The following is a 22188-nucleotide window of genomic DNA, read 5'->3' as shown; positions in this document are numbered from 1 at the left end:
TGCCCGCTGGCGGGGCCGGGCCTCGGCCGGGGCCGCTCCAGAGGTGGTGGCTTATGGGGATACGCGGGTGCGGGCCGCCCGCTCCCTCCCCGCGCTCACCCGGCAGCGCTTCCACCGCGCACGGGGCTCTGCGGCACACGGAGAGGGGACAGAGCCCCCGCCGCGGTGGTGCCCGGTGGCTCCGTGCGGGGCTTTAGCCTCCGGACAGGACCCCGGAGGTCCCTGCTGGGTTCTTGTTTCTGGGGTACGGGGAGCAGAAAGCTGCTGCTCTTCTTCTCCCCCGCCGCGTCCCCTGACGCAGCCCCCCTGAAGTGCACGAAGGGTTGTGAAGGAAGGTTTAAAGAGTAAGGGGTAGCGTGGCTGGTGGCTGTACCTTCAGTGTATCTCATGGAAAAGTATTGTTGAATGAAGGAGCTGTTACGCTGACTGCCACGAGTTCCGACAGAATATCGGTTTTCCTCCCATGTATTTCAGGTGAAAGACGAGTTCTTGGAGAGTGACGTTGAACTAAGGCTGTCCAAATGCCAGCTCCCACCCTACAGCCTGTTGTGCAGCTCAGTGAGTAACCTTAACGGAGAACTTACTGTGTCTTTAAATAAGAATTGTCGTTGCCTCACGCTGTAAGGTGAGAAAGTCTTCTGGAAGACGAGGACGACAGTGACGCTTGGAGCTTGCTGGTATTGCTGGTCATTTTGGCAGAGAGCACAAAAAAGGCTGAAGAAGAGCAAAAGCCTGCAGGAACCTTCGGATTCTGGTTCTGCAGAGGGACAGTGCCCCTGGAGAAAGTGACAAAGCCCTGGTAGTAAGAAGAGCTTTTCTGGATTTTGTTATCTCTGAAAGCCAGTCCCTCTCCTATCTACTCTCTGCTTCCTTATCTCTTTAAGCTTCTGTCTTATTCAGTAGTCTTCATCTGTTTTTCTCTTGCCTTGTGTGTCCCATCACAGCAGTGGCGCTGCTGGAAGAAGACCTGCAGAAAGATGCACTAAAGTGTCAGTACATCAAAGAAGAAAAACTTGGACCCTGTCGTGGTGGCTGCTGTACCACAGGGTGCTGGAGAGGAGGAGAACTAGAGTGAATTTGCTGTAGTTCCCGAATCCGGCAGCGTTCCCTGCTAGCTCAGTGGTTGGTGTCCTCCGCTCCTGGACTTTGCTTGATGGGGATCTCTGCTGCAGGAGCAGTCTCTGCACTCAAAGGCAGGCGAGCAGGGATAGGAGAGGTTGTCTCTAGATGCCGGAAAGGCCGTTTTTATAAGCTTTTGGCAGAAGATCTTTTCTGGAACAGCTGCTGGCTGTAGGCCCACCAAGCCAAGGGTCAGGATAGCCTCTCTGCAGCATGTCTTCCAAGCCAGAGCAGAAGGAGACCCACCAGGCCAATGGGGCTGTGCTGCCCGTTGTGCCTGTGGACTGCCTCACCAGTCCGGACCGGGGGCAAATGGTGGAGCCCTCGAATTTTCTGGGACCTGATGGTGACAGGGTAGAAGTGGTGGTGTTGGAGTCCCGTGCCAACGCTAAAGGGGTGCGAGAAGAAGACGCCCTGCTGGAAAATGGCAGCCAGAGCAATGAAAGTGATGACACCAGCACAGACCGAGGTCCTGAGCCAGCCTCGCCCCTCAAGGAGACCTCCTTTTCCATCGGGCTGCAAGTCCTCTTTCCATTCCTCTTGGCAGGCTTTGGGACAGTTGCTGCTGGAATGGTGCTGGACGTTGTGCAGGTAGGATTGATATTTCCCTGGCACGGCTCTGGGCTCTGAATCCGGTCTCTGTAGGCCATGCTTGATCCCAAGTCAGGGGGGACTCAAATGCCAAATAGCATTGAGCACATAGCAACTATGAAGGGAGGAGACCAGTTACCATGTGTGCTGGTTGGGGTCAGAGGAGACAGGGGGAGACCTCGGTGATGTCTGGAGTGAGAGAAGAGGCTGTGGGCACCCCTGCCCTGCAGCTGCCCTGCTCCAGCTCGGAGTAGGAGGGTGCAGCTGGCACATGTGCAGCCAGAACATGTGCCTGGGAACTGACACCACCCTGTGCATCACGGCTTGAAATAAAGCACTTCCCTGATGGCATCTGTAGACATCCCAGTTGCTAGTTCCACAGGTCCTGTGTCACCTTTTCACCTTCGATGGTTGCTGCGCTGTTCCAGCACGCCGGGCTCATGCCAGCTGGGTTAATGATTTCTCCTGCCACGGTGTGTGCGGGAAGCTGCACGGTGGCTCACTCCGAAGGTCAAAGGCTGCCTCAGCAGCCCCTGCGCTGCCTCCTCTTGCTCTTGAAGTGGCTGGGGGCAACTGGGCTAACAGTGGTTCCTTCCCAAGTGGTGTGTGGAGGTGATTCTTAGGAAAGGCCAGCCAGAGAGCTGGCTGCTACCTCTGGATGAAAACTGATGTGTTACCAGATGTGATCTCCCATTAGCTCTCGTGGCAGGTGACACTGGGAACCCAACAGCCGTGCAGCTTGTTTAGGCTTTTTTGTGGGAAACGTGCCTTCGTGAAGCGTGGCTCCTGCGCCGGTCTCTCTAGCATGTGTTCTCCAAACGTGTGTCTCCGGCAGCAGATCAGCTGTTTAACCTCTTCTCCTTTGCTCTGAAAGACAGGCAGCACAGAGTTGTCTTGATACCCGGCACAAAACTCGATCATCTGTGCAGTGTAGGTTTATGAAACTATTTGGATGGAGGAGGCAGCCATTTTGGAGCTGTGGTCAATCAAAAATGCTCTGCTTGAAGCTCATCTGTTTGCTTAAGTGGGGTAAACAAGCCCTCGTAGTGTTGGCATAGAAAGACTCACATGTCAGTCACTTGTCTGTGTTGCCAGCAGTTACGATCATCTCCACCCGAGCTGTGTGCCAGTAGGGTAAGTCAGGTTTTTTCTGTGTTTGTGGGTGGTCAAGCAGACACTTCTCTTGCTTTCTTGCCCCTAATGGCTATTTCCCTGCATGCCTTTGCACACTGGTCATCCTTACGGTTTCTCTTGATGCAGCCTGTTGAGAGAGCTGTGAAGTGACTCAACAGGAAAGGCTGGCTACGCTAAATGAATCCGAGATAGATTTACTGGAATAATTTTCTTAAGAAAAAAAGACATTTCAAGCGTGTTTCCCTTCATGAAGTCCCTGTAAACTCATCCATGGCTCTTCTGGCAGTTTCCCAGGACCAGTGATTTTGAACCCAACCTAAAGCCTTTCCTGGAGAAGGAACAGCCCTTCTGGCCAGGGGGAGTGGGGCAGAGGTGCGATACTGCAGCTAAGTGCTGCATTCTCCTGTTTGATTTTTTTTATAGAAATAAAGCTTCATAATTCCTCTATCCCACAGTAGCTCAGCGTGTGGCTGTGCAGCTTGTCCTGCCAACTCTAACTCCCTTTAGCCTTGGGATTAAATGAGGGATCTGAATGCCATAGGGTGGAAAAGGGGGATGGGAAGCGTGCGGTCTCGGATTGCTTGCCTGCAGAGTCTGGGGAGTTGAGCTCGATAACTGGTTTCCCAGTGACTCAGAGCCTTGGATGAAAAGAGGGAAGCATGTGGAGTGGGTAACTGGTGCACTGGGGCAGACTGGAGTCCCGTTGCTTTGGATGTAGCCGTGGTTTGCAGTGGATGGAGGGCTCCATACACTCCATTTCCTCTGTTTTGGATAAACAGACTAATCAGCCAGCTGTAATTGGTCTCCCCACTGTGAAAACAAGCAGCCCTGGCCTCTGGCCGGGCTGGCCCATTAATGCATCCCTATGAATTTGCCTCTCAGGAGGAGAATTGGCCTCTGCTCCCTTTGGGATTGGAGAGACCTCTGGGCCAGGTGACCTGTGAGCATACCAGCTGCTTTTTTGTGTGCAGTAGAGGACTACTGGCACAGAGTCTCTCCCAGCAGAGTCTTCCAGACTTGTCTGCTCCCTGGAGAGTCTTTGGATGGGATGGACAGGGTCCTGTATGGAGGAGGGAGTCTGCTCGTTGCCCTGCCTGAGCACCTCTGGTGTTAACATCCCTCTGGGGCGGGTGGGGATTGCCAGCCCTGGAGCTGGACCTCTCCTGTTAAGGCCACTTGTTCCCTGGCATTTTGGAGGAAGGGTGCTGGCAGAAGGGCAGGGTGCGAAGCAGCCGTGCCAAGGCAGCCACAGCTCCCACCTGCAGCACATCCCTCCCCTCTGAGCTGTCGTGAATCACCATCCCGCCATAATCTGAGCAAAACCACGCTGTTACTCATAACTCATGTAAGCCCTAACTTTTCATGTAGTGACTGAAAATGACAGCAGCCGAGTGGCAGCTGTTACCCTGGAAATATCTGTTGTCTGCAGGTGCAAAGCTTCTGAAAGGCGCCGAGCCTGGAGGAAACTGCAAAACGCCACCTGGGGTTTGAAGTTTCTTCCAGAATCTGTGGCGGGTCAGGGTCTGATCTCGCCCCTCCAGTGCTGCGCGGGAGAGACCAGGGTCTGGTGGCTCTGGTATCTGGGCAGATTTGTGTTCAAAGGGACCACAGGCTTAGTAGAAAATGAAGCTGAAATAAATGAAACCTAGATTGCTTACAGTCTCCCTGCTCCCCCTCCCCAGAGGGCAGGGAGGAGGCGCTGGAGATGAAGTGCCTCTCCCTGTCATTCTCTTCCACAGCTCTGCTGAAACCAGCCAGGACCCCCCCTTGCTCCCCAGCACAGGGCGTTCCCCTTTGCATGGAGCAGACTGGACAATCTGGGAGAATCCTGTGTGCTGTGATAACCTCCCTCCTCGCCCTGAAAGCAGCCTATTTCTGTGCTTCTCAGAGGGGCTGTTACAGGGGGGAGAGGGATTTTAAAGGCTTGATGTCCTGAAGTTAAATTCATATTTCCTCTTCTCTTTTTTTTCCCTTTTTTGTTTTCCCCAAACAGTCTGGCTCTGGTTCTCCCTTCGGAGCCACACTGTGGGCACAGGGCTCTGCGGGAGCTTTCTTCTCTGCCGGAGCCAGGGAGACCTTCGAGGCGCACTGAATGCCCGTAGACCAGTGTTGTATAACATCTTATATTAAGAAAGTTGGCAGGAACCCATGGGTCCTGCTCTTTGCAGTGAGCAAGCTGCTGATGTCTGCAGAAATCTCCTTGTTTTCCTTCCCTGAAGATGGCTTTTATTCCCTTCTCCAGGAACACCCCTGTCTTGCTCAGGGAGCTGCTCTGGTTATAGCGGCTTTGGGCACCAGCTTGCAGTTCAACCTCCTTTAAAGGTTAATTTACAAAGCCAGGGTTGGGACAAGGTGAGGGAGGGCTGTGAACTTGTTCTAGCTATTGCCTGATCCTGCCTCTACTTCCACAGAAAGAGCCAGGAAACTTTTGCACAGCACTTCCAGCCTGCGGTCTGACTAATGACGATGTTCCTTTCGTTAAGTGATTTTGGTGACACCCAGCGTGTCCTGGGAAGTGGGAGCGTGGCGCTTGTTGACTGAATTCTAGACACTGCCGAGGGAAGTCGTACCAAAGGATTCACCGGTACAAGCAGCAGCAAAATAATCATAATGCTTGCCTAAAAATAGACCGAGGACAGCCGAGCTTGCCTGGTCCTAGATGTGACCTTAAAGGAAGCACAGCCTGATGTGCTGCTGTGTCAGATGAAGTATTTCAGACTGATTCTCCCTCCTGCCCTGCTCAGCAGTGAGCAGTGAACTCAAATATCCCCTGCTCGGAGAGTTGTGCTGAGCCAAACCCCTGCAGAGTGCTTCTGGCTGCTGTGAAAAGGTCTCCCAGGTCAGGTTTGCTGGTGCAGGGTGGTTGGACCATGGTGGTTTCCTTAGGTGCTGCCTGTGACAGCAACAGGGAAAGGACTGCTCGTTGCACGAGGAGAGTCTGGAAACTGGGTATCCTTAGGAGCCTCATCCTCGAGCAGAGAGGGGGTTGTGGCTGTGCCTCCAACAGCTGAGCAGCTTTCCTCTGCACCTGGGAGCTGGAGAGCGTGGCTAGTTTGTCTTCCCAAGCTGTCAGAAACATTAAAGGGATTTTTATTGACTGGAAAACAGGTTTTTTTCCCTTTGAGGAAAAATGGTCCCAGTTCATCCATCACAAGCACTTACCTGCCTCCTGTGCTCACAGTTTTTCAAGTGAGTGTGGCTCAGACATGGCATTGCAAAGGACCTGGCAGGAAACTGGAATTTGTTGGCTTGGTGGTGAAGGCAAGCAGCACAAAGGATGGAAAAATAAACAAAAATAACAGAAGTCCTTCCCCACAGGAAGGTATTAGTCATGCAGGTAGGGTGACTTGTATTAACTGTAAGTTGTTGGCTGATAGTTTTCCTTGTCCTGGAAAGAAATACATGTCCTGTTGGCCAGACGGTCTGACAGTGCCGAGGAGAGGGACGGAGCCCGTGGCAGGTAACGTTTGCAGGAAAAAAAGCTGCAAGAGCTGTGACTGTTAACATGTTCAGCACAGCAGCCAGCTGTTGAGAGTGCGATTCCAGCTGCACTCGGTGTCCTTTAAGAGTGTGGCAGTCAGGCGCTGTGGGAAGCAGGAGTTATTTTGGACACAGGGCCTTCTTGCAAAACATTCACTAAAATAATCAGGCAGTGAGGTTTGTGTAGCTTGCAGGGTTTTTTTTTTTAAATGCGGTTGTGAGGTTTTTTTAGGGTGGTTTTGTGTTTTCATGGAAGCCAGCTGCTCTTCTATAAGATGGCTCACCCTGCAATTACTCTTCCTTTTCTCCTAAATAACCATGGCTGCTCTTCTGCCTCACACCCAAGAGAGCTGACTTGGCTGTAGAGCCCGAGTAGTCAGTAGATCTGTGAGTAATGTAGGTGCCAGGGGAGGGAGGACACACGCCTCCTCGACGGGGATAGGGTTGAACGGAGGCCACGGTGAGCTGCTTTTTGTAGCTGGCAGGATCAGGGAGCAGCAGTGCCTTGCTCCAGAATGTATCTGTAAGACACACACGTAGGGAATGGCTCTCAGCTGAGACTGACTGAATTTCAGTACTCAGTTCTGCCAAAAACTGGAAGTTTGGGGCAAAGTCTCTTCATCGTTTTCTCTTTTGGCCTCTGTAATGCATAAACGTTTTGTCAGTGGTTAATCTTTGGGGGATTTTTAACTGAAAGCTGCAGGCTGAGATCCGGTTTTTAAGCTCAGCAGGAACACGTGGTCACTACTACACGAATGTCAAAACCAGTAAAATTGCTGCAAAATTCAAAGTGTGGCACCAGAAGGGGAACAGGGTTGCCTCCTCAGGGCCGCAGACGGGCAGTGCCGGGTTGCAAAGGTGGATGAGTAAGTGACACTCAGTCCAAAGCCATGATTATTTTTTAATGGTCTGTCTTTGATTTAATCTTGCAGCACTGGGATGTCTTCAAATACGTGACGGAGGTATTTATCTTAGTACCTGCATTACTGGGCCTGAAGGGGAACCTGGAGATGACTCTGGCGTCTCGCCTGTCGACAGCTGTGAGTATCCAGGGAGTGGAGGGAGGGAGCAGGATGCTGCTTTGGGAAGGGCTATGTGTGTGTGGTGGCTGGGCAGACAAAACTGCCCCAGTTAGTGACCCCAGCAACCAGAGCCTGGAGTTTAGCGTGCTGGGAAGGTGTGTTCATCCCACTGGACTGATCAGATTTGAAGGTTTAATAGTCCTTAAGCTTTGCTGACAGTTCATTTCCTAGTCACGGCTGCTCGTGGGCCTGGAGGGCACGGTGTTCGTGAGCTGGCTTTGGCAGTTTAATGTCTGGAGTGCTCGGATCCAGTTTTCTTCCTGAGGAAGCTGGGTGTGGGGCATGTTGTCAAAACAGGCTAAAACGAGCCAGGTTCGGGAGGACTGGGTGACGAGAGAGCCCGGAGAGAGCTGTACAGCAAAGGCCAAAACGGAGGGGACCTTGCAGTGAGAGCGAGCAGGTGGATTGACAGCCTCTTGAAGTTGATGGAGAGGCATGGCTGGGCATTTCTCTTGCTAGAATTCAGTCTGATTCCTGTGAAACAGTGAGCTCCCTGTGAGAGATGGGGGCAGGCTCTGTTAGCGCCTCAGAATACTGTGTTAGTCCAACTGTAAATGAATTGCTTTGTGTTTAAATGTTTCTATAACACAGCAGTCTGTCTCTGGAGCTGAGCAGCGCTGGAGAGAGACTGACATCCTCTCCTAACAGGGATAATAACACTCCTTCCTTCTGCAAAGCATCTTCTGCTTGAGCATGACAGCAAGCGACTGCCTGATGTTTCTCTGTTTCCCATGATGGGAGTACATACAGCTTTGAATCTTACATCTGCAAGGTGTTAGCTGCCTGCTGCCAGGCTTTTAACTCTGCTGTGCGTTGCTGGAAGAGCAGCAAGGAGCCTGGTCTTGGCCTTGACAGTGCAGAGGAGCTGATGCACCTTGGCCCGAGGGAGGTGCTGGCTGAGATGTAGGGATGGAGGAGTCCCTGGGTGGTAGCAGCAGGTGTAGCTAGCAGCGAGCGTGGGAGAGTGTGGAAAAGGTCTCTGTATATCTGCTCTCCTGGGTCCTTTCTTGTTCCTCCATCTTGAGCACCAGGGTGATGCCAGCTGTGACTTCTTTGCTCCTCAGTAGCTTGCAGCTAGCCCCTGAGGCCCCAGGTTTCTGGTGCATTCCTGGGTGGCAGCAGAGCCAACGTTTTGAGCAGCTCATCCAGCCCGTGTCACCGGCAGCCCCTTTTGTCCCTCACGCAGTAGCTCCCTGTGGGTACTCTAAAGGATGCTGTGCTCCTCCGCTGAACTGGTGGCACTTTGGCATCGTAATCTGTGGAGTCTGAGGTGGTTCCTGCAGTCCTTGGGGAGCAGGAAGGCCACCAGCATTTCTCTGGACTAGCCCTTGGCTCAGCCTCTGCACCCCAGCCCCTGCCTGTTGATTCCTGCCAACTCTGGGGACCGTCTCCTCCTTGGATTCAGCCCTTGCCTGTCGATCTCTGCAGGAGCAGGGCGCTAAGCTCCCTGGCGGGTGGCCGTGCCAGCATTACCTGGCAGTAGCTGGGCTGTGCCTGCTCCCCCTCGGCACTGGTCTCCTCTCCCCAGGCGCTGCTAGGGAGGGCAGAGCTGCTGGGAGGCTTCGCAGTGCCCCTGCCCAGCTGTGCTCGGGTGCCAGGGCTTGTAGGGACAGAGGCTGAGCGCTGCAGCTTGTGTGGCAGGCTGAGCTTTGTTTGCTCCTTCATTCTGGGAAACAAATCCCTTTGTTTTATTCCCTCTCTATTGTTTGGATCATGTCAGGATCCTTGCTGTCCCAGATACGGGCCGTTCTCCCTCTTGACCTTGGCCAGCCTGCACTCTCCGAGTGTGGGCTGATCGGGGTGAGCACTTGGCTCTCCTGGGACAAAGGCAGCACGACGCTTCTTCGTCCTCTTCCCCTATGGGGCTGGCATGGAGCAACGTTGGGGCAGGCTTGGCAGAGGAACGAGACTGTGCAGAAAGTCACAGGAATGCAAAACTTTCCCCTATCTGCTCTGGTGGCTGCAGCAGCATCACCAGGAAACTGGTGCAGAGAGCACCCGTCCAGTCCTGCCCATCTGCACCGAGCAGCCTTGGTGTCCTCGTGCCTCCTCCCGCCCCTGAGCTGAGGACTGGGGGGTGGCATTAGCCTCGTGGGCCAACACCCGGGCTTTGTCCTCTGCTGTCCTTTGCCCTGGCAGGGGAGAAGGCTGTGCTGCCTCCACACGAATCCTCTAACCTTGAGCTCTACCTCCTCGTATCTCCGCATGGTGGGGTAGGACGACCTCTTGGGCTTTTTTGTTTCTTGCCCTCTTCCCTCAGCGTGGGGGACCCACGTGCAGGCGTGCAGAGGGAGCTCCCCTCTGCCTAGGGCTTCATGGCCTGGGTCTCGTGCTCTCTCCACAGGAAAGCAGCCTGGAGTGGTTTCTCAGACTCTGAGTTTCTAATTAGTGCTGCATTAAGGCACCTCAGAAATTCCTTTCACAATTAAGAAGCAAAACTCTCCCATTAGTTAAAGGATTAAACTCCTGTTGCCAGTGACTACAGCTAGGTTATGTTAATCCCAACCTAATTGCCATGTGGCTGGAATTTTAAGGTCAGGCTTCATATGGAGCTCAGATTCCCGTGCTGGATGTGCTCAGTGCTACTCCAGTCAACTTTTTATTATTTTTTTCCCCCATTCCTTCCTTCTCTCCACTAAACTGACACGAATAATTCACTCCAGAGATGGGCACATCTCGGTGCTGGTTGAAAAGAGCTGGCAGTTCTCTCAAACGCATGCAGTAAGGAGAGCAGGAGGATTATTGATCACTGACTTCTTGGGTTTTTTAGAGCTCAGCAAGGAAACGTGAGAGAAGGAAACTGCTGCTGTATTGTTGTGCAGAAATTCTGAGTTTGACACTGGCAGCCAGTAACTCCCAACATCCATTTGCTGCTTCAGACTGTTTGAGCCTCCCCCTTGTCTCCTCCTCAAGTTCATCAGTGTCTAATAACACAGGATTGGATATAAGCTCATACCTTCTGCTTGTCCCTTCTTCCAACTTCCCATAAAGACCCAGAAGGTGCTGGGGAAGAACAGGATGCTGATGCTCTGCCATAACCAGCAACCTGCAGTGATTCTGCTGGGTTATTTTGGATCATCCACCAGGGAATTAAAGCAACTTTCCATCTCTCCTGGTTAGTCTGATTAGCATCTCCCGCAGTTGTAGCGGTGCCAGATGACCCGTGTGCCACGGCTGCTTCCCGCTACTCGCTAGGTCTCCACGTGGCATTAGCCTTGTTTACTCAGCTTTTAACTGAAACAGTAATTCTTGCTGCCAGCTTCCTCTGCCCACGTGATGCTGCTCTGGCCTTGGTCCGTGTCGGAGCTGGGACACACAGCTGACCTGAGGGTCAGTGCCCCCCGATTTCCCTCCTGGCTGGATGACCTGAGGGGCTGCATGACCCAGCAGGGTCTAAGCCAGGCTTGGCTTAATCACCAGCGGAGTGAATTCAATGAGTAAATAAGCAGCAGTGCGTGACTCTGCACGGGGACAAAGTATATCTTGTTGCTTTTGCAAGATTTTCATCAGACGTTCTACTGACGTCAATTCCCCTTTACGCTCCCTTCAAAACCCCCTCTGTAGTGGGTCTGGCTCCGCTCCTGCCGTGGGGGAGAGCGTCAACCCATTCCTGCAGCTGGGAAGGAGAAGGTGCTGCAGCTGAAACTGGGAACAGCTTTGGTGATCTGGAGTACAAGACCAGAGTTAACTTAGAAGTGGCGCTGTATTTACTCAGGGTGTATACAGCCTGAGTGACACAGACCGAGGTGTTAGTGCGGAGCTGTGCCCCAGCTGTACACAATACGTGCACACATAGACACAGGCGCCTTTTCTATTGAATCGCTCTCCTGTAAGAGCTAAGGACTTGAGGTCATTGTTCTCCTCTGCTCCTGGCACAAACTTGCATAGCTGGGAGGCAGGAATTTGATTGTTAGCAAGTGCAAAATGCTGTCAGTCTTCTATGACATTGTCGTGTCCTCTTGCAGGCTAATATTGGCCAAATGGATACACCCAAAGAGCTCTGGAGGATGATAACGGGGAACATGGCTCTGATACAGGTAAGAAAAAGTGAAAGGAGCAGAAAGTGAAAATACTGGTAGTTGGTTCAAGCCCAACTGTGACAAGTGGCAGAAGGTCTAAGTGCCTGTGGTTTGCTATCAACTGTCAGTATTGCATGTCTGATGGGGAGGCAAATGCCACTTCTTTTGTCCCACAGTCACCTCACCGTAATGGTTTGTCCTATAGGTTAAACCTGGTGTTTCCCCAGTGGATGCTAATCCACCTGAAATGGTACCCTGGGTGGTGTTTCCCTCTTCCCTCACCCCGGGACCGTTTTGCTCTCTAGTCCTCTTGGTGACTCTCTAGTTTTTATTTGCAGGTTCAGGCTACTGTGGTTGGCTTCCTGGCCTCGATCGCAGCAGTGGTATTCGGGTGGATCCCAGATGGGCACTTCAGCATTGACCATGCTGTCCTGCTTTGTGCCAGCAGCGTGGCTACTGCTTTTATTGCTTCCCTTGTTCTGGGTGAGAGACAGACCCTGCACACCCTCCACGCACCTCTTCCTAAAATGCTGGGCTCCCCTTGGCCTCATGCTGTTCTCTTCCTCTTGTTTGCTGTAGGCATGATTATGATCGGGGTCATCATTGGATCCAGGAAGATGGGGATCAACCCTGATAACGTTGCCACACCCATTGCTGCCAGCCTGGGGGATCTCATCACCCTGGCTCTGCTTTCAGGAATCAGCTGGGGCTTGTACAAAGAGCTGGGTGAGGAGCAACAAAAGGGTTTTGTCTCTCCCTGGTCCTTGCACGTGCTGCTGCATCTCCCTCTCATTTCACCCTCTTCCTTTACCCTTTCTGTTCTCGGGGTGTATAGGATGCCTGGCCTGGAAGCTACCTCAGTTAGTGAGACCTAGTCAGAACTGATAAGGGAAGGAAACGGACGTTCTTACTGCCTTGTAGCTGCAGACAGTCTTGGCAGTGATCTGCATACTTCCTTCTCATCAGGTAAAGTGATAAGGGAGAGGCTGTCCCCTTCCGAGTGCCAGGGGCTTGACTGTGGCTAAAGCAGAGGGAGAAGGCAGCTTTGGATTTCATCTTTTGTATCGTCAGCACCAGCTGGGGATGCTCAGTGCAGAGCTGCAGCTGTAGACTCTAGACTTCCTCCTCCCTCCCCTCCACCTTCCTTCCCTGCAGCTGGGATGCAGGGGATGCGACTCAGCCAGGTTCAGCCAAAGGTAAAGCAGCACTGGGAGGTCTTGCCCAGGGAAGTTGAAATGGAAGAGAACTCACTGGGATCTGTCGATAAAAGCCCCTGTGAGTACACCAGGAGAAGGAAATGCCACGTCCTGAAGAGATGAGGCTGGGCTGGTCTAGTTTGCCTGCCCTTACTGGAGTTTGTGACTCCAGGGGTGACAGCAGTCTGTAGACAGGCTTGAGCTCAGCTGAAGTAGCACCCCGCCTCACTGCAGCTGGATGTGGCCTTGCTATGTTGCCTCTGCTTATTTTCGCCCTCAGAGAGCAAAGCCTACGTGAATCCTTTGGTATGCGCCTTCTTCATCGCCCTGCTGCCCATCTGGATCATCATTGCCAAGAAGAACGCAGCGACTCGGGAAGTGCTGTACTCTGGCTGGGAGCCAGTCATTATCGCCATGGCAATTAGCAGGTAGGAGGGCGTGGAGGAGCTCCTCTCCCCCCGACACACACGATTCACCCTTGCCCCTGGCCCCTTCAGCCTCTTTGCCCTTTGTAGAATTCCAGAATCTTCTCGGTTGGAAAAGCCCTTGCAGCTCCTCCAGCCCAACCATGAACCTCCCCCTGACCGTTCCCAGCTCCCCCAGATCCCTCAGCGCTGGCTCAGCCCGACTCTTCAACCCCCCCAGGGATCCCGGGGACTCCCCCCTGCCCTGGGCAGCCCATTCCAACGCCCAACAGCCCCTTCTGCACAGAAATCCTTCCTCAGAGCCAGCCTGACCCTGCCCTGGGCAGCTTGAGGCCATTCCCTCGGGGCCTGGCGCTGGGGCCTTGGCTCCAGAGACTCATCCCCCCTCTCTGCCCCCTCCTGGCAGGGAGTTGCCGAGGGCCAGGAGGTCTCCCCTCAGCCTCCTCTTCTCCAGACTGAACCCCCCCAGTTCCCCCAGCCGCTCCCCAGCAGACCTGTGCTCCAGACCCTGCCCCAGCTCTGTTTCCACCAACACCTGGTAGATTCTGGAACACGAGGGAACCAAACCTCTTCTGCGTCCCCAGTCTGGGCTGCCAGGAAACTGGAGGTCATTCTGTGTTTTCTGGACAGACACAGGGCTCTAGATCCTGAGGCACAGGAGTGATTAAGCACCTTCCTGCTGGAATCCAGCAGTGTCCCAGCGGCGGCCCAGGGAGGCTCTGGCATGGCCACGGAGTAAACACAGATCCCGTTGGGCAATCCTCTGTGCACAAGAGCCCTCTCTGCCCTCTGAAGGGCAGGATTCCTTTTGATGACTGCGTTCCCATAAACTACATCAGGGAGTGTGTAGTCTTTGATGGTTTTTAGCAGCAATGAGACAAGATCCTGCTCAAACTGTTTTCTTTTATCAAATATTGAGGCTTAAAATCCCGTGCGAGAGCCGCAGCCCTAGGTGCATGTTAGCAGGTGTGTGTATCACCCCTGGGTGTGCACAGTGCACCAGAGAGAACCCTCGGTGCTCTCTGTGAGCGTTTCCTGACAAGCTTTCAGCACTGACCTCTCTCCCTCTGCAGTGTTGGGGGTTTAATTTTGGACAGAACGGTCTCGGACCCAAACTTTGCTGGGATGGCTGTCTTCACACCGGTTATTAATGGTAAGTTCCTTTCTGTTCTGGTATTGCAGCTCTTGGAGACTCCTGGCAAACAGTGGAATTGCCGCGTGTGCCTTATTTCAGGCAGATTGAGGAGACTAATTCCCTCTTGATTGCCAGTGAGAGGCAGTGGTTTGACTGAAGCTTTACATCAGCGTGGCTCCCCCTGGTGCCAGCCTTTCACGGGAGGGCAGCTGGCCTGGGAGGTTGTTGCCTAAAAAGACACATTTTTCCAGGGGCCCAACGAAAACTGCCTTTATTTTCTGATTCCTCCTGGCTGGTGGAAGACCCCCCATCTTCCAGGATACGTGCCTTGTGGCACCTGGTGACATAAAGCTTTGGATCTGCAACTCGGAGTCAGGAAATCTAATTGCTTCTGGTATAAAGTTTTGACCTGCTTTCTGCCTAATGAACCAAAGAATTTCTTTTTTTTTTTTTTTTTTTGCAATACACGGAGTTTATTCTGAGCCATTGCATCTTGTGCTAGCGGATTCCACAGTTTCATTATGCCTCGTGCAAAAAATACTTTTAAACTTCCTGTATCTGTTTTGGTGGCTGACTCATCTTTTTTTTTTTTTTTGTTGTTGCACATATTTCTTCCAATCAAAGCTGTGGTGATAGAATTGCATCTGTTTGCTAAGGGGCCTAAGGGGAAACCATAGAACAGTGTGCTTTGTCTCAGCCCTTTACATCCTGCAAAAGTGGAGATCAGGTCAAAAATAGACTGTCCTACATTATTCCAGCACCTGGCAGTTCCAGATCTGCTGGCTGTTGAAAATAGCTCTTTCTCTTCAAAGTGTTTGAGACATCATCTTACTGCTCTCTCCTCCTTTGCAGGTGTGGGTGGCAACCTGGTGGCAGTGCAGGCCAGTCGCATCTCCACGTACCTGCACATGAGTGGGATGCCTGGAGAGAGCTCCGACACAGCCCCCCGCAAGTGCCCCAGCCCTTGCAGCACTTTCTTCAGCTCAGGTATGCGAGTCGGGTGTTGAAATATATCGACTTCTGCCAGCGGCAGTTGGTGCCATCGGCTGAATAAACTTGTCTGGGACAGTCCCTGGAGCCCTGTCGCAGGAAATGGTGGCTGAAGTCTGCTGGGAGGCAGCTGGCAGCTCGGGGGTGTGCTGGTGCTCTGCCCTGGCCTGCCCTCTAGAGACGGTCAGACCTGGAGCAGAGCTGCTGTGTGACAGCACGGCTCTGCTGGAGGAGGAAAACGGGGTGTGCCAGTCCCATGCCCTGACTGCCTAGCACTGTAAATCCTCCACCCTCTAAATCTTTTCCAGATGTGTCCAGGATACTGGAACCTGCCTCGAGGCTGCTCGAGCGTCGCAGCTCTGCTGGGCTTTTAGAGCTGCACTTACAGAAAGCTGCTCACTTACAAAGGCACCCTAGCAGCTCTGTTATTTGTGGCAGTTGTGGGGCAGGGCACAGCCCGAACTCGCATTCCAGCGCAGAGTGTGGGCAGAGGCTGTTGCTCTCCAGACTTTATAGAGGCTTGACAGCCTGCAGCTGGGTCCCGGCCTTCTGGGCCAAGGCTGTCCCTGAAGAGCAAGGAGGGGTGAGAGGACTCCAGCGTGGTGGTGATCTGTTCAAAAACTGATCACCAGACAAGGTAGAGACAGAGCTGCGAGGAAATTCAGTGTTCACGGTAAATTCCTGACAGCAGTGTCAGAGGTGGGACGTGAGTCCTGTGGGCAGCTGAGGTCTGAGAACAGCTTTTGCTCTGGGGACAGAATTAAGCTCTCCTACCAGGCTTGGTGCAAAGAGTCCTTGGGCATCCTGACAGTTTGATCATCAACCAGGCGCTGCCTTCCAGCCTAAATCAGCTTCTGATTTGGCCGTAGTTCCGCTGCCTTGTCCCCTGGAGCCCACGGGGGCCACAGAGTTGCTGTGTTCAAATCCATCTTAAGCCTGAACTCCATCTTTGTTTCCTTGCAGATGTGAATTCCCGCTCTGCTCGTGTGCTCTTTCTTCTGGTGGTGCCCGGACACTTGGTTTTTCTTTACACCATCAGCTCCATGCAAGGTGGACACACAACGCTCACCCTGATTTTCATCGTCTTCTACATGACGGCTGCACTTCTCCAGGTAAGCTGGAGCCCCCCGGGGCCGTGGCCCCTCGGGTGGGCAGGAGGGGACGGGCCCCTTCAGCCCCTCCAGCTGTAGTTACGTTGCTGAAGGCAGAGCGATACGCCCTGTCCCGAGGTAAGAGATTTATGTGCTGGGGAAAGGTGTGCCGAGTAGATTGTATTTGTCAAATAAGCCGGTATCAAATGGAATAAACCCCTCTTTGTTGATACCTGTACACACGCTTTTTCCTTCCTACCATTCTTGGCAAGTTCTGAATCTGTCTTTTGTCTCTTATAAGTCCTTCTGATAGCAGAAGCATTTACCTCGTATGTGTTAATCTATCCTATAAGGTGCTTTAGCAATTTTAAAGCGGCTGGTGAGCAAAACAGGATGTGAGACACTTGCAGGGCTCCTTGTGCTGCCCTTTCCCTGCCTCCCCCTGTGGCTGCTCTGATCAGGGGGTTCACGCTGCAGAAATCCAGTGCCCGCTCGCCTGGCTCCTGCATCAGAGGGCAGGAAAGTCCCTCGGGTTTGGGAGGTTCCTGCTGAGCCCAGTTACGCTCCCCCTGCTCACCCCCTCCGCTGGGGAAGCTGCGCCTGGTTTCGGTGTTCCCTAAAATCAACAACCGAAGCCGGCGCGAGGAAATGAGTCAGAGCGTCCATCAGGGGCGAGAGCAGAGCGCTGTCATCCAGGAGGCTGAATTTGGGTGCTGAACTCCTGCGGGGTGCTTGGGCCCTCGGTGGGGGTTTCTGCTCTGCCACGCACAGGCCGGAGCCTCAGGAGCTGCCGGAGCAGGAGCTGGCAGCCACGGGGCCACTGTGGGCCAACTGCCACCGGCCTGAGGCCTCTCAGCCCCGCCGGCACCACAGGCGTTAGCCACAGGCCTGTGGCCACTTCAAATCCTCGTCCCAGAGCTCCAAGGCAGATTTCTTGTGTCTGTAGATACTGATACGAGCCTCTCGCAGGTGGGGGAGAACGTCACTCTCTGGTAGTTGTGGCTGCTGGGCTGTTGCTCTTTTATTTGTGGAAGCCGGGTGTTCTGTCCCAGCCCCAGCATCCTGCCTGATCCGAGCCCTCTCTTTGCCCCCGATCTCTTCGAACTTATTCCGGTTAGATCTGAAAACCGAGATGCAAAATTCAGATGTTTGGGTGCTGGAGTTCTCCCTTCTAAGCCTCGATTTGATGGTGACACGTGAAGCTAAAGGAGGGCAGGGCAGAGGCTGTTCAGGACAGGCTGTTGCTTAAACTACAACAGGGGAGGGTCAGACTGGACACGGGGGAAAAATGTTTCCCAGCAAGAGTGGTCGGAGAGTGGAACAGGCTGCCCAGGGAGGGGGGAGTCCCCGTCCCTGGGGGTGTTTAAGGGTTGTTGGGATGAGCTGTGGGGGGATGTGGGGTAGGGGAGAACTTTTTAAAGTTGGGCTGAGGGTTGGACTCGGTGATCCCGAGGGGCTTTTCCAACCCGAGTGATTCTGTGACACAGGGGATTTGGGTGCCCAGGGGCCCACCAAAACTCCCCAGGTTCCTCTCTGTGCTGTCCCAGTTGCTTTGGGGATGCAGCCCCCACTAAATGCCTGGAGCGTGGCACCCAGCGAGGTGGCTCTGACCCCCCACAGCCCCACTCCTCGGGGTGGGATTTTGCCTCTCCGAGCCCAACCCACCCACCTGGAGTCACCCCAGGAGGCTCCACGAGGACGGGGATGGCCAAGGTCGGTGGCTGATGTGGCTCTTTTCTTCCTGCCTCCCAGGTTCTCATTCTCCTGTACATTGCTGACTGGATGGTGCACTGGATGTGGGGCAGGGACCTCGATCCTGACAACTTCTCCATCCCATACTTGACAGCGCTGGGGGACCTGATTGGAACAGGCCTCCTCGCTCTCAGCTTTCACGTCCTCTGGCTCATCGGTGACCGGGACTCCGATGTGGGAGACTAGCTCTCCCTGCTGCCCCCCTCTCGCAGCTCTCCTCCTCCTCCTCCTTTCATTTCATTGTTGTTTCTTCTCCTCCACCCTTGCTCTTCTTTGCTTCCTCCCTCCACCCTGTCTCTCTTGAGACTTCATCTTTGATACTGGATTCTCATTATTTTCAATGGGAATTTTATGTGGTTTATATTTCAAGCCAAGTTTGTACAGAAAATAAATCTAGTTTTAGGAAGGACAAAAAAAAAAAAAAAGTGTAATGAGACAATCACCAAGTGCAATTTCATAGCAGTTATGTCTGAACCAAGGCTACAGTGAAGATAGTGATCAGTCAGATCATGCAGGGAGCCCACCCTGTCCCTGTCACTGGAGGTGCAGGGCTGCTTTTTTTTCGCTTCATAAGCGTTTTAAAAACTGGAGGTAAGGTTCAGATTTATTTTACTGAACAGGCACCTTCTAGCAAAGTACAACCTCATGGAGGAGGGTGTGGGGGGTACCTCCTGTCTTCTCTGCCCTGTCACCCTCTGCCCTTGTGTTCACCCTCTGAATCCCCTGCCCGTGCCGAGCACCCAAAGCACGTGAGTCTCTGGTAGAGGGGTTCAGCCACGATGGTGAGGGAGGGTCCTCTGTGCCCTCGAGGACAGTGAGCGATCGCGGGTTTGGGGGCTGCAGAGCCCTGAAATCTGGCTGTGAGCAGGCTGGTCTCTGCTGACAGATCTGGGCTCCCTTTCGCCCACCATCCAGCAGCATCTCAGAGTTGTTCTGCCTCTCGCCGGGAGCCCAGTTCAGCTGCTGCTGCTGCGTGCAGAGGGACACGCTCTGAGCTCGTGGGCTCTCCCCACCCGTCCTCCTCCTCCCCTGCTGCTGGCCACTCCCGGCGTGCGTGGAGGCTGCAGCCTCTCCTTTGTGCTGGTGTGGGCACAGCACTATTCTCATGGCAGCCTGCTCAGTTCAGTTCGGTTTTCCTTGTCTGGAGGGGTGGATGGAAAAATACATCCTGTCTTGTGCGCTAAGATTTTTTTTCAGTTGCTGAGTGCTGCTGACGGGCCCTTTGCAGCTGGGAAGAAGCCACCTAACGCCTCGCCCAGCTGAGCCTGGGGCATTCCAACTTGGGAGCGTTAGGTTCTTGGTGTCTCTTGGAAGAGGGAATCCATGTCCAGCCGCTGGATTTCTCTGCGTAGGCACCAGCTGGAAAACAGCTCAGCGGGCGCAGTCGGATTTCCGGAGCCCTGGTTCGTGGTGCAGCTCTGTACCACGAGGGGCTGGAACCCTTGAGCAGGCTGTAAACTGGTGTCAGGGTTAGAGCCCAGCCTGCGAGCGCTGGCCGAGCGCGGGGTTCCCCGCTCTGTTTCCCCTCTGCTTTTTGTGCTTTTCAGCTCGGTGATGGCTGAGGTGCCTTCTCCTCCGCTGCTCGTGCATGCTGGCAGGGCTCTTGTGCAGTCTGCAGCGGCGTGATGACAGAAAACCTCTTCTGGCTGAGTGACTGAGGCGTTTGGAAATGATCTTCCTGAACGCTGTCGGCACTCAACGCTTTTTAGTTTTCCCATTTAGACTGAGTGCAGTTTGATGTAAGCAGGTCTTAGCAACTTGGAAACTTCACCCAGTTACCAAGTTTAAATGATGTGCTCAGGCAGACAGCGCCATGGAACAGGCTCTAATGCTCAAATATAAATTAAACGCGTAAGCGTGCACGGGGGGAGAGCTCTTAACATCTGTCAAGCGTGGGGAAAATCCAGTATAACCCACGGAGCCTGATGTCAGCGCTGCACTGCGCAGGGCTTGGGGAGCTGCCCCTGTCTTCCCGAAGGCCGGGGCAATGCCCACGGCGTGCAGGGTCAGGATGTGGGGTGCTGCTGCGCTGAAGGGGCAGCAAGGCTCCCGGTTTAGCTGGGTGCACGGGCCTGGGGGGCTGCAGCTCTGCTCCTGGCCGGCACGCTGCCTGTCCGACTTATTTGCAGCTCCACAACCACCTAAAAGCTGCTGGATTTGTGGTTGTCGGCTTCTCCTCTTGCTTTCTGTGTTCCTCACAGCAGAACACGACCATCCTTGATTGGCCTAATTTCCTCCTTTAGGTTAACTTCTGTATTTCTCAGACAGACCGATGTTTGTCTTCTCCTTCTGGCTTTCTGTCCCCACAACGTTGGGCATCGCTGCTCGGCGGGCAGACGTGGTGCTGGGAATTCTCATCTTCATCTGAAATAAGGCTGGGCTGGGAGATCTGTTTGTTACTCTGCACAATGCCAGAACTGGCTGAGCTCTACAAAGCCCTGCCTAAGTACAGACAGTTTTGCTTTTTGGGTGAGGAGTGATTCCTTAGGAACAGTTCCTGCCTCCCCCCAGGAAAGGGATGGGCCAAGTCAAGACCAAAGTTAGTCTGGGATGGGGCATTGTCCCAACCTAGAGATCTGGGGGCAGAGCTCTGGAGACGAGCGTGTTGGAAAGGAAGGTCGGGATTAGGGGGTGGGATTGATGATTTTGGAGATGACTTCCCCCTTGCCCCCCCCCCAGTGTAACGTCGGGCTTGCTCCCCCTTTTCCCCCCTGCAGTCTGAACCTCGCGCTCTGCACCCTGGGGACGGGGCTTCTCGTTTGTCCAAAGCTCTTCCACAACAGAACACAAAACCCTGCTGCTCTGAAGTCTCGGCCCAGGGGCTTCAGGAGTATTCTCTGCTGCTCACCTCATTTCTCTGCCTAACGCTGAGGAATAGATACGAGACTCCTTCCATTAACACTTAAGCTTTTATGTGTGTATATATGAGAAACTCTCCTGGCCTTTTAGGGGTCACATCACTATTTAGTTCCCCGAGAAAAGATTCCCTGGGGAAGAGGCTACTGCTCGTGTAAAATGAAGACCCAGAGGTGACTGAGAGCTGTCACGCTGCTGGGCTGATGGTGTCCCTACGTTTATAGAAGGTCTAAGGTGCGTGTGGGGAATAGGTCTGGGAAGAATCTAATTTAAAATTGAAGAATATTGATGGTCAGAGACTTTTCCCACCAGTTGCACTCAAATGCATGCCTACTATACAGCTGACTGCAAATGAAAAATACTGGTTTACTCTTTTTATTAAAGGAAAAAGACTGTCTTAATTATTTATAGTTCCTATAACTGAATTGACAGATGTCAACTTAACTGATAAATTATATTTGGTTAAATAAAGATGACATTTATTTATGTGGACTGTGGTGTCTTTCCTTCACACGCCTCTACTTGATCAAAGGTCTCTCTTCCATGTTTTGCAGCTTATTTTAGCTTATGGTGAAGCTCTTTTGATACACAGTGGGATGAGGGTTAAGCAAATCAACTACATCGCTGTTCCTGGAGCAAACGGGGCTCAGTATAAAGGGCAGATTTCTGCCTGGCTGGGGCTCTGCCCTTGCCTGGACCCCGGCAGGAACCGTCGGGGTTTGTGCTGGGCCGGTGGCTGCGTGCGGGAGCCGGGCCCTGCCTGGGACGTGGGGCGGGAGGGTCCTGCCCGCTCCTGGGGGCACACGAAGGAATCAGTGGCTGTGGGAGGGCTCCCCCCACCCCGCGCAGCTGTCGGTTGTGTTGCTGTGGACAGTTTTGCAGCAGGACTCGGGTTCCTGGCTGCTCCCCCAAACAGGGAGCGTGGGGGCAAAGTTCTAAACCCTACACCAAAGCCCCAGCAAGGCCGGGGCTGAGGCTCTAACAACTCCTCGGGCCCCGTGGTTGTGGGTCCTTTCCCAGCCCTGCTGAACGTCGGGGTGCTGAGGCGCAGGATGGGCCCTTTGGGGGCTTGTTCTGGGCACGGGGGGAGGGTTGGTTTGACTTTTCTGGGTGGGGGAGAGAGCGATGGGGGAAGCTACGGAGCGTGTGTTACAGAGAGAAACGTCCCGGCATCGCTGAACACCTTGGAGGTGTCACCACGGCACTGCTCTGAAATAGATACGGGGGGGTCGGGGGTTCTTGTGATTTGCCTGCTGGTTGCAAAGGGGCTGGGGGAGCCGAGGGCAGGGCCTGGGGTGCGTGGGGCCGGCTCCGGGGG

General features: G+C 53.6%; 1 protein-coding gene across 2 annotated transcripts; it reads left to right on the top strand.

Annotated features, from left to right (window-relative positions):
- The first annotated feature begins 220 nt into the window (after positions 1-220).
- Positions 221-21356, top strand: SLC41A1 (solute carrier family 41 member 1). 2 transcript variants are annotated; one of them, XM_026864238.1, is made up of 10 exons: positions 221-1710; positions 7257-7364; positions 11372-11443; positions 11764-11908; positions 12005-12151; positions 12902-13049; positions 14120-14199; positions 15034-15168; positions 16135-16283; positions 18015-21356. In XM_026864238.1, the coding sequence occupies exons 1-10, from the start codon at positions 1333-1335 to the stop codon at positions 18198-18200; spliced, it is 1548 nt and encodes a 515-aa protein (XP_026720039.1). In that variant the 5' UTR covers positions 221-1332; the 3' UTR covers positions 18201-21356. The 2 variants fall into 2 exon arrangements, with proteins under 2 accessions (XP_026720039.1, XP_026720040.1); XM_026864239.1 differs by lacking the exon at positions 221-1710 and adding an exon at positions 2643-2844 and having other exon boundaries at positions 18015-18439.
- Positions 21357-22188: the final 832 nt, after the last annotated feature.

The sequence above is a fragment of the Athene cunicularia genome, assembly GCF_003259725.1.
Source record: "Athene cunicularia isolate RWA chromosome 26 unlocalized genomic scaffold, athCun1 chr26_part1, whole genome shotgun sequence".
NCBI classification, from domain to species: domain Eukaryota; kingdom Metazoa; phylum Chordata; class Aves; order Strigiformes; family Strigidae; genus Athene; species Athene cunicularia.
This window is presented reverse-complemented; position numbering and strand designations above follow the sequence as displayed.